Here is an 11,525-nt window from a genome sequence, read left to right on the forward strand (position 1 = left end):
TCTCCCTAAATCCACACCTTTATTTTTCATACATCAAAGTTGAAAATACAAAATACATTTCAAACTATTCAAACTATGTCAAGAGCATTTACAACGAAGTCAGATCAGACTTGGTGCTTCTCCTTAAAAAGGACCAACATATCTAGGATGGCTTACAGGGGGAGGAGGAGGAGGAGGAGGAGGAGGAGGGCCGGGAAAGTATGGCGGCCGGTAATGCATTCCCGTATTTGGACCAAAATTAGTCATACCAAACTGCCCAAAGTGCCCATTTTCGTAATGCCAAGGTGGCGGCGGCGGACCTGGCTGCGGGTAGCCTACTGGGGTGTAATTTGGGACTTGATAGTGTGTCACGGCTGATTCATATGGCGGATGATAGCCTGTGTTGTAAGTTGGCACTGACTTGGGTGGAACAGCTGGTTCCGATGTCCGAGGATACTTATTTTCGCGTTGTTGCGGCGGCTGGAACCCGGAGTCAAACGTGGCGGTACTGCGTTTCTCACCTCTACCATCCCAATTGACGCTGGATTCATTACTTGCGGAAGAATGAACGGCTGCATTGCTGTCAAGGACAGGTTCCAATTCTTTGATCGAGTCCAATTCTTTCTGCTTCACTTCAAGCTCTTTCCCCTGGTGATCGAGTTCCTTTTCTTTCGAATTCAAGGTTTGGTTGCGATCTTCAATCGCCTTTTTGATCGAATCCAATTCTTTCTGCTTCAGTGCAAGCTCTTTCGCCTGCTGATCGAGTTCCCTCTCTTTCGAATTCAAGGTTTCGGTGCGATTTTCAGTTGCCCTTTTGATCGAATCCAACTCTTTCTGCTTCAGTGCAAGCTCTGTCGCCTGCTCTTCGAGCTGCCTCTCTTTTGATTTCAGGCTTTCGGCTTGTTCTTCAGCCGATTTTTTCATTGAATCAATTTCCTTCTGCTTCAGTTCAAGCTCTTTGGCCTTGTCTTCGAGTTGCCTCTCTTTCGATTCCAGGTTTTCGGTGCATTCTTCGGTGGATTTTTTTATTGATTCCAATCCCTTATGCTTCAATGCCAGCTCTTTCGAGCGGTGATCAAGGTGCCTCTGTATCGATCTTAGGCATTGGGCGCGTTCTTCGTTGGATTTTTGGATCGAATCGCAGATCGTCTGCTTCAACTCAAGCTCCTTGGCCTTGTCTTCCAGTTGCCTCTCTTTCGGTTTCAGGTTTTGGGTTTGTTCTTCAGCGGATTTTTTTATCGAATCAATCTCTTTCTGCTTCAACTCGATCTCTTTCGCCTGATCTTCGATTTGCCCCTCTTTCGACTTCAGAGTTTCGGTGTGTTCTTCTATGATTTTCTTGATCAAGTCCTGCTGATTCAATGCGAGCTCTCTGGCCTGCTGCTGAAGTTGGCTCTCTTTCCTCTGCAGTAAGCTCTCCTTCCTTTGCAGTTGGATCTCTTTCTCTTGAAGTCCCCTGGAGACTTTATCCAAATACTTTTCGCCTTCTTGCTTCGATTTTTCGAGCTCCTTCTCTCTCAATTGAAGCTCACTACTCCACTCCTCCAGTGCATTCTCAAGCAAACTCAAATCACTCTCTTTCAAATCCATTTCCCTAATCATTCCTTCCCTCGATTCGAGTTCCTCCTCTTTCGCCTTCAGCTCCCTCTCACATTCCTCAATCGACCTTCGCGCTGATTCCAGCTCCTCCCCTCTCGAATCAAACTCCGCCTTTCGCGCCTCGAGCGACCTCAGAACGTCTCTCAACTCCCTCTCTTTCAATTCAATGCCCTCATTGCACTTGTCCAGTAATTCTTCAAACCCCTCCACCGCTTCCCGCTCCTTAGCCTCCGCCTGTTTCACCTTCGCCTCCACCCAACTCAATTTTCTCGTCCTCTCTCCAATGCGCCTCTCGATGAAATCACACTCCCCCTCCTTCTCCCTCACGAAACCCTCCACCTCCGTCAACCGCCGCTCCTGAACAGCAACCTCTTCGCTGTGATCTTGAATCAACGACTGGAGCGACAGCAACTGGTCCTTCCTCGCTTCGATCAACTTCTGAAGCACTAGCAATTCGTTGGATTTCGCCTCCATCTCCGAGCGGAAATTAGCCTCTCTGGCATCCAAATCCTCCTCGCGGCCTCGGACTTCCTCCTCGCGGTGCTCGAGTTCCCGGAACCGGGCCTCGGCGGAGCGGCGCGTGGACTCCAAGTGGTCCTCGAGGTCCTTCCACTGCACGGAAAAGAACGTCAGGGACTTGGCTTGGGCCTGCACGCAGTCGTACGCCTGGCGCAGAGTCTTCTGCTTCAACTCCGATTCTTTCACTTCGAATTCTAGCTTCTCCATCGTCTCTTCCGCGGCCGCGGCCGCTTCTGCATAAACCGTACTAAAACCGGCGTCGTTGCGGTGAGGAACCGCCTGATCAAAATCCCTAGAGTTAGGGGGAAGAGTAGAGCGATAGTCAAGCGCAGCGAACTGCAGTCTCGTTTCCTCAAGGAAATAGAGTGCGGTGTGGAATTCCGTGTGTTTCCATTAATTTTTTTGTTTTGATTTGTAATTAATTTCAACCGCATACGTTACCACAATAATTTATACTCTAAGAGGACTGGGATACTTGGAAAGCAAGTAAAAGTTTAGAACTTTAAATTGTGTTTGAATTTTTACGGATGCTTAATGCTATTCATACCACGTTTTTGTAACATATTTCTATACCATCTTAGGTGGCATTTGATGTGGACAACCACATCATTTGAAAAATTTGCGAAACCCAAGTAAATGAAGAGGAAAGACTTCTCGTATACACAATCATCATTTAATTAACTAGCTTTTCTTAATTATTAGTTTATTAAATAATGAACTAAATTTAAAAATCTAATTAATTCAAATGATGTGGCTGTCCACATCAAATGTCACCAAAGATAATATGAAAATGTGGTACAAAAACATAGTATGAATATCATTGCTCTTTAGTATAGTTACGGACTTTTTAAACAGATTATTTAATTTGAAGGCTAAAAATATGGTACCGTTTGCTTTAAGTGATTCAGCACTATTAGTGTTTAAAATATGTGTATTTTTCGGCGACTCGATATTAAATTTGTAAAAATATTGATATCGATATTGATTGTTTTAGATGAAAATAATAGAAATTGCTTAAAAATATGAAATTTAAAATAAAATTTTAGAAAATAGAACAAGGTAGTTTGTTGATATTTAACTAATATGTCGAAAATATAGACGAAATCTGTTAATTTTATATAAAATTAAAGAATTTATTCGATATGAGAAGAAGTTTAAACTGATCCTTTGTATATCTCTTCTAATTTTTTCGATACTCTCACAAAAATATTTAACAGAATCGAAAAAAATTTAAACACAGGGTAAACACTTGTACTACATCAAGGGATTAATCTGCTGGTAGTAATTATGTGATTTTGTGAAAAACAATCATGGGCCAGGTGGAGGTGATATCGTTCTTCCACGTGGGTATTGTTTGGGTTGAAAGCTTTAACATGCATTGGGCACAGGTGGAGGTGGAAAAAGTGTCTGGATATGCATGGAGGTGGACCAGGTGGAAAATGTGCATAGGTGGTGGGTTCCTGCTGACTATTGTAGTCTATGAACTGGAGGTGTCCAGGCTATTATATAGAGACGGTGGATTAAGGGCGGATATAAGAATTTGTTCCTATTAATCTTTATTAGACCAACTCCAATGGTGGGCTAAAAGCCAAATTACTCCCCAAAATTTCCTCCAAATCCACTCCAACCCAAGGGGAAATTTTGAGCTAAATGCTAAATGCTAAACCAATGCCAAATTCCCCGCCCCCCGAAATTTAGCCCAGAAATCGGGGTGAACTTTACCCAATATTTATCGGAATTTAAATTTTTTTAGATAAAAATGTTCATAAAATTAATTTACGATAGTCTACATATTTATTTTTTTTAAAAAATTTAATTTAACAAAAAAAAAGCCTAAATTCATTCTTTAATAATCCCGGGCTAAAATTTTAGGGTAGAATGATTGGAGTAGAAAAACTGTTTTTGGGCTAAAAGCTAAATTTTTCGGGCTAAAAAATTTGACTTTTAGCTCAACCATTGGAGATGGTCTTAAGGGTAGAAATATATATTTGTCTCAATTAACTGTAATCGAGGTAGAACAATAAATGTTTTTTTATTAATGTTACTATTTTTAGGGGCGAAAAAAAGTCCACATCTACAAAATTTAGTTATTAAAGACGGATAAATGAGCCTCTAATATATACTTATTCTTTTTCTTTTTTTTTAATTTAATAGTTTACATTAAGAGCATTTATCTTCTTAACTTTTTTCTTAATTATTAATTAAATAAATAAGACAATTATCATAACCCTAATTCTAGGATAACCAACACGCACATTCCTCATATTTCTCTTGATCTTCTTTCACGGCACAAACTCCCCATCTTCATTTTTCTTTTTCCTTCATATTCTTCTCCTCATCTCCATTTTCATAGCTCTCTATTTTTCTTGTTTCTTAATAGGGAACTTTAACGAAAAATTCACATTACTGTTTACTTTAACAAAAAACTACATTTTTATACTAAAAAGTCAATCCTGGTAAAATTCACTTTACCCTTTATTTGTCATTTTCGTTAAAACTCAAAATTTTCAAACCATTTTCGTTAGTTTTCATTTCTTCATATTCTTCTTCTCATCTTCGTTGTTCTTGTTCCTTCATATTCTCCATTTGTATTGTTCCTTCGTATTTTTATCCTTCTTCTTCACTTTTTTATTTCGGATGTGATATTGTTTTCTCTTCATCTCTATTTTTTTGTAATTTTCTACCTTTCAATATTCCCTTTGACGAGTCTAAGATAGCCAAATAGCGATTTAAAAAGGTTCGTAGTAGAGAAAAAAAACTAGCTTTATTTAGTTTGATTGAAATTTTTTTTTGCTTTTTTTCTCTCAAAATGTTGTTTTGCAGGTAAATTTGATGATGGGGTGTGAACAATTTGAAGTGAAATTCATTAGGTGTGTTCTTCATACATATTTTTTCTATTTTATTTTTATATAACTAGCATTTGTCTACACATTTTATGTGTATGAACATATTTTTTTAGAAAATGAGAAGGAGAGATGGAGAGAGAACGTGGGGGAGTGAGAGGTTTTGTTTTTTGTTTTTATTTTATTTTATTTTTAATATTTGAGGTATTTTAACATTACCGGTAGATGAGGCTTCAATAAAAAACAGTAAATTTTGGACTTGTGAAATTACATTATTGCCCATCATTTTTTTTGTGTGATAAAAAACTAAGTAGTCTTTTCACCATCTTTTGGTTGACAAAGAGGGTTTCATTAATTAATAGAGATATTAGTGTTAACAAAATGATGAATTACATCATAAACCCCAATTGGCTTAGTTTAGGTTTGATTTTTTTGTCTAATTTGCAAGTTTTGTTTTCTCGATGTTTTGTGAAGGGTTCGTACATAATTTGAATGTTCTACATAATTTGATTGTTTCTTTTCATGAATGTGAGTTCTACATAATCTATTCGTCTCGTCGAGAAGTATGATTTTCGTTTTTGAATCACTCGATTTCGTTGAGTATTGAAGAAGTTATGAACGTTTAAAGTTTACCCAGTTTCCGGGGAGTTTTCCAGTTTTCCCGAGGACTAGTTACCTTTCAGGCTATTTTCTGGCCATCTCGGGCAATCATTGGGCTTCCAAATGGGTATAATCTTGTTCTACACCTATTTATCTTCATTTTGATATATTATGGGTCGAATTTGGTTAAAAATTGATTGAGTTATGAAGTTTTGAAAATTGCCCAAAGAGTTTTTAACGGAATGACCAAAATCATAGATGGTGGACAATCTCAAGGACCATTTCTATTGATTTTCAATCTCAGGAACCATTATGTATAATAACCCATTATTTTAATATTAGTTTTTCTGTTAACAATTTATTTTTTCTGTCAAGATCGGTGGTGGAAAATAAAAATAATCGTAAATATATTTCACCCTAAAGTATGAGAATACAATCAAATAACTAATGGGAGATTGAAAATCGTTTCAGTTAATACAATTCTCAAAATGCAATAATAATAAATATAAATGTCATTAAATATATATAATAAAGTAGGAGCCTTAATAATCGCCCCTAATACTTTAAACATCCACACTTAATATTGTTTGCATGTCAAACTTGCCTACATGACAGCAAAACTATTAGGGGCGGATATAAGTCCTTATTTGTCCCTATTTATAAATAGCAACGCTTTTTTAGGTGCAATTCCAATATCCACCACTCCTACTTATTAGGTGTGGAAATTCTCAATTTTTGCCCCTATTTCTAATTAATAGGTGCAAATGTATTGGCCTCTACTTGTTCATAGTTTTGTAGTGACCATTTCTACAATGCTTTATTTTCTTAGAAAGTTCTTTACAATGCATTATTTTTCTTTGAATAATATGAAATAAATAAACAAAGATGTAGCACATATGAGACTTGTGAGATTGGGAAAATCCTACCTGCGTCTTTGAAGAGACATTATTTTTTACTATGGTTTAGGTATGACAATTTCTTACATAATTCGTTACCCAATATGAAACAACATGAAAATAACGGTTTTGAATCACTTTGTTAACAAGTCAGGTCGTTATTGAGTAACTCATTAACATTTCAATAGTTACTGGTAAGCCGTTAAGAACCCAATATGATACCGTTTGCCAAATCATGGTGATTTCTTGTATGGCTCGTTAACATAAAACGACATGACCCATTAACAAATCGTGTTGTTATTAGATCCCCTGGTAAGAACTTGTTATGATAACGGGTTTGACACTACATCAAGGATGAAGCAAGAAATTTGTGTGTATGGGGGCATCCTCAAACAACAAAGTCACAAATAAAAAAGCTAAAGAACTTACTAAACAAAACACTTACATATTAAACCATGAGATTTTTCATAACCCATTACATTGTCCCTCGATGCGTTTTTATTTTTTGAAAACGTTGTCTGACAACTTCATTATCGCACCATCTAATCTCTCTCTATAAAAAAAAAATAACCACGTTATCATTCATCCATTGATCTCCCATTCGTTTTGTCAATCAATTTTTCAAAAATTTCATGGTTGAAAATGCTCTTCCAACGTTGGAAGTAGCAAATAAATTAGTGATACACCTTGCTTATGTCACAAGTATGTACATTTTTTCCCTACCAAAAAAATCGAGTGGGGGTATCTGTCCCCCTTGAGCCCAAGGTGGCTTCGTCTATGCACTACACCACCTGTTAAGATAACGGATATAACACGAACACGACAAACACGACCCGTTTGCCAGACGTAATAGCAAATATACCTAGAGCATGTTTATTCATAGAGAATAAGAATTAAAATATTTTGATTCTTGAGTTTCATACTTTACTAAAATAATGTTACAAAAATCGTTCACCTCTTAATTTATCATAAGTATAACACAGTGCGAGTTTTCCGTTGAAATCCTTAATCAAATTCTAGAAAATCAAGACTCAGGTCGACTAGGATATTAGTTGATCCGATCCTTTTAGATCTTCTCCTGTATCTAAGTTTTCCGTTTCTTTCATTTTCACGCCTTTTTTTCTTTTACTTAAATATGCCTTTAGTTCAATCGACATAAACCAAACTCAAAACCCTTGTAAATACTTGCTCATAGAATCTCACAATAAATTGCAACTGTCCTCTGTTTTCTTCGATATATATCGATATTTGTTGGCATGTGCAGAACATGGTTTGGTTGACGATGACAATCTTATCAAATGTTCAACAAAATGCTTAGGTGAACAAATTTGTTGACATGTGCAAAACATGGTTTGGTTGATAATAACAATCTTATCAAATGTTCGACAAAATGCTTAGGTGAACAAATTAAAATTTTTTTGCGCGCTTTGCACTATGTTTTTATTTATAAGCTTAAATTTTTAACACTAATATGATAATATCACCAAAGTTCGAATCCTGAATTTGCCAACGAAAACAAGTGTACGCAACACACTTCCTCGTACGGGTCTCTCACCAATTATAGACAGCAACACTGCATGCAAAAGTGATGTATTTCTTGTTGACAAAGAAAGGAATACATGAGAGTGAAAGCAAAAGAGTGAGAAAACGATATTAAAAAAATGAGTTGGGATTGTGAATATACTTTCAGTGAAGGGAGGGACATGGTATAGGATGTAAAGTGAAAGAAATGTATCTGAATGGAATTGATAATTCTTATTTTTAAGTTTATGAATATCTTAGTTACTACTTTTAAAAAGAAGGGTGAGATTTTATTTTAAAAAGTGTAATCAGAAGTGAAACCAATTAATATAAAGCTCATTTGGATGTGCTTTTAAAATGATTGAAATGGTTTTTTGAAAAAAATATTCTTGGGTTCCAAAAGCACTTAAAGTGTTTTCTTCAAGAAGCATCAGTTATGTGTTTCTTTCAAGAAGCACTTTAAGTGCTTTTCTAGGATTTACTTACATCTTTACTAACGATTGGTTCTAAAAACATTTTCACCAAAAATGCTTTCAGTCATTTTAAAAACACATCCAAACGAGCTCATAAATTGTTACTTGTCTTTTAAGATGGCCATGTATTGTGTTTCTCCTTTTCAACATGTCCCTTCATTTGGGACAACTACTTAACGCATCACACGTGCAATCACTTCCACATCGGTTATTTAAGCAACTCTCTTTGGTATCGTATTAAGATTTCAAAGAAACAGGATAATGATCTACCACTAATCACAGCCAACTTAACTACCTATTCAATTCAATAGGTGTGAGGTTTAAGCCTAAATTTCTTAGTTATAAGTTGCAATTTGTTTTATAAGATGGAGGATGTGGGAGATATCTCATTATTCAACAGTTTTATTATAGTAAATGAACAGTGATAAAGACGGTCTTTAATTAGGTGGAGAGATACTCTCTTGTCACTAATTAACCATGTAGCAAGTATTTCTTAAATGAATGGTTCATTTTTTTATCATGGACAAATATCTATAAGACAAGTTATGATTATGTCTTGGTTGCAAGAGAAAGTTTCTCCTTTATGTGTATGTCTTGTGGGAATACTTGGTGAATGAGAGAACATCATGATATTAAAGAACAATAGAAAGTGAATGAACCATGAGGTACGTATTTTGTAGTATGGATTAATGAGAATAGAGCGATATGAGTGAAATCTTCATGCATTAACATTGGACAATTATTTCATAAACATGGTATGAAAATTGAAGCATATATATTAGTTGTTTTCCTATTTTTTATTTTACTCTACCAAATATGCCTCTGTAGTCTTTCTAATGCTGATGCCTTCTTTCTTCATTCATTTTTTTAGTTGCGGTAACTTCGGCCTTAGCAAGATACAAACGGCAATGTCAAAGCAATACTAAACAAGCGAGAAAAGCCCTATATATTCTATTAGTAAAGCCTAAATATCCTTATTAAAAACTAAAGCACTAATGAGTAAGAAAAGACCCCCATAGACCATCTTCAATGGTGGGCTAAATGCTAAATTTCCTCCTAAACCCAATCCAACCTAAGGGAAAACATTGGGCTAAAAGCTAAATGGGGAACTGAGGCCAGATTCAACCCAAAATTTAGCCCAAAGGTCGGTGTGGGCCCTACTGAAGGGATTGCATTTCAGTGTTTGGGCGCCAAACACAGCCCACTGAATCGCCCAACTCGCCTAACGCGTGAGGCTTCCGACCGCTAGGGACCTACCCACATGGGCCTATCGGCCACATTCTTCATGAGCCCAACGGCTCCTTCCATCCAACGGTCGTGATCATCAGGCCATTGGTTAATCCAACGGCCTAGATTCAAAATTTTTTTGTTTGTTTTTATATTTATATATTATTGAATCCAACAGCTGAGATCGAATATAATCAAATCTAACGGTAAAAAAAAAAAAGATCTAACGGCCCAAATTTAAATCCAACACCTAAAATAATTAAAAAAATTTATTTAACTCAAAATTCACCCAAAAACTCTATAAATACCTATGTATTTGTTCAAACATCCACACAAAACTTAATTTTCTCCTACAATTCTTCCAATTTATCTTTCTACCATTTATTTCAATTTCCAAATTGTTCAACATGGTAAGAGAGCATATTAAAGGTCGTAATTGGACCTGTGAGGAAGATGTTGTTTTATGTTTGGCATGAGTTTCTGTTAGCGAAGATGGTGCAGTTGGCACAAATCAAAATAAAAAAGTTTTGTGGGGTAAAATCATTGCAAAGTTTCAAGAAAATTGCAACGACGACTGCCGGGACGATGGTGGTGTTTATGATCGATGGAAGACTATCAACAAAGCATGCACTTTATGGAAGGGAAGTTTGGAGAGAGCCGTGGTTGGCATGCCTAGTGGAAGGAGCGCTATAGAAATTATGAGTTTTGTTCTTGATATTTTATTTGTCATGTACATAATATTAGTTTGCAACTAATTATTTTTATGTATTTTTTGTATAGGGTGACAAAGCAATGGAATTTACAAGACAAGAGTAACACTAAAAAATCAAGTTTTTAAGTTGCAACATGCTTGGGACATCCTGAAGGATTGTCCGAGGTGGGAAACCGATGCGGACCAACAATGGGGAAGATTATTTCAACGTGAAGCCGCACAGACAAATGGCGGAGATGAAGGTGTCGATGAAATTACCCCATCTCCTTCTTTTGCAAGGCCCCTGAGAAGAGATAAACAAAAGGAAGCAAAGAGAAAAGATAAGTCCCAAGATCCAATGAGTGGATAGTTTTCTACCGGAATTGCAAAATTGAACGAAACCCATAGCGCTCGTCAAGAAGAAATGACCTGAATGCGTTTGCAAATGAAAGAAATATCAGATAAGGAGCAAGAGAGGTTTGAAGTTAATTTGATGATGGAGGACCCAAGCATATACACTCCAGAGAAGAAGAAGTTCTTACGTGGTAAGCAAAAGGAAATTTTGTAAAATTCTGCCTCAAGGAGTATGTTTCAAGATGATGAATCCTCTGAACCCTATATCCCAATTCAATCACAAAGTCCATTACCAAGTGAAGATGGTGAATATGATTATTAAGTTTATGTAGTGTATGAATTATGTGCTTTATTAATTAAGTTTATTAATTGTTGTTTGTATTAAGTTTATGTAGTTTATTAATTATGTGGTATATGAATTATCGGTTGTATTAAATTGAAGGCTTGCTTTGTGAAAAATTTAGTGATTTTTCAATATTTATCGGAATTTAAATATTTTTAGATTAAAATGTTCATAAAATTAATTTACGATAGTCTACATATTTATTTATTTATTTTTAAATTTAATTTAAGAAGAAAAAAAAATAGCCTAAGTTTATTCTTTAATAATCTAGGGCTAAAATTTTAGGCCAGAAGGGTTAGAGTAAAAAAGTTATTTCTGGGTTTAAATCTAAATTGTCCGGGCTAAAAAATTTAACTTTTTTTAGCCCAACCATTGAAGTTGATCTTACTATAAATAAGCTACGACGCCTTTATATTATAATAGAAGGTGTTTATTTCTCAAAGTCAAGTTTCTCGTTTGTTGCTTTAGAAAGATTACAGG

At 35.9% G+C, this 11,525-nt stretch overlaps 1 protein-coding gene across 1 annotated transcript; it reads right to left on the reverse strand.

Moving 5' to 3' along the window:
* LOC137715690 (uncharacterized) lies at positions 1 to 2,495 on the reverse strand. Its single transcript, XM_068455027.2, has one exon. It carries the CDS (start codon positions 2,302 to 2,304, stop codon positions 124 to 126), a length of 2,181 nt encoding a protein of 726 aa, XP_068311128.2. The 5' UTR covers positions 2,305 to 2,495; the 3' UTR covers positions 1 to 123.
* Between the last annotated feature and the right edge of the window lie 9,030 nt (positions 2,496 to 11,525).

The sequence above is a fragment of the Pyrus communis genome, chromosome 3 (assembly GCF_041283825.1).
Source record: "Pyrus communis isolate YQ-2024b chromosome 3, ASM4128382v1, whole genome shotgun sequence".
NCBI classification, from domain to species: Eukaryota; Viridiplantae; Streptophyta; class Magnoliopsida; order Rosales; family Rosaceae; genus Pyrus; species Pyrus communis.

What these genes read in the sequence shown, in the direction of transcription:
- LOC137715690 (XM_068455027.2), bottom strand. Translation starts at nt 2,304, where the DNA reads ATGGAGAAGCTAGAATTCGAAGTGAAAGAATCGGAGTTGAAGCAGAAG.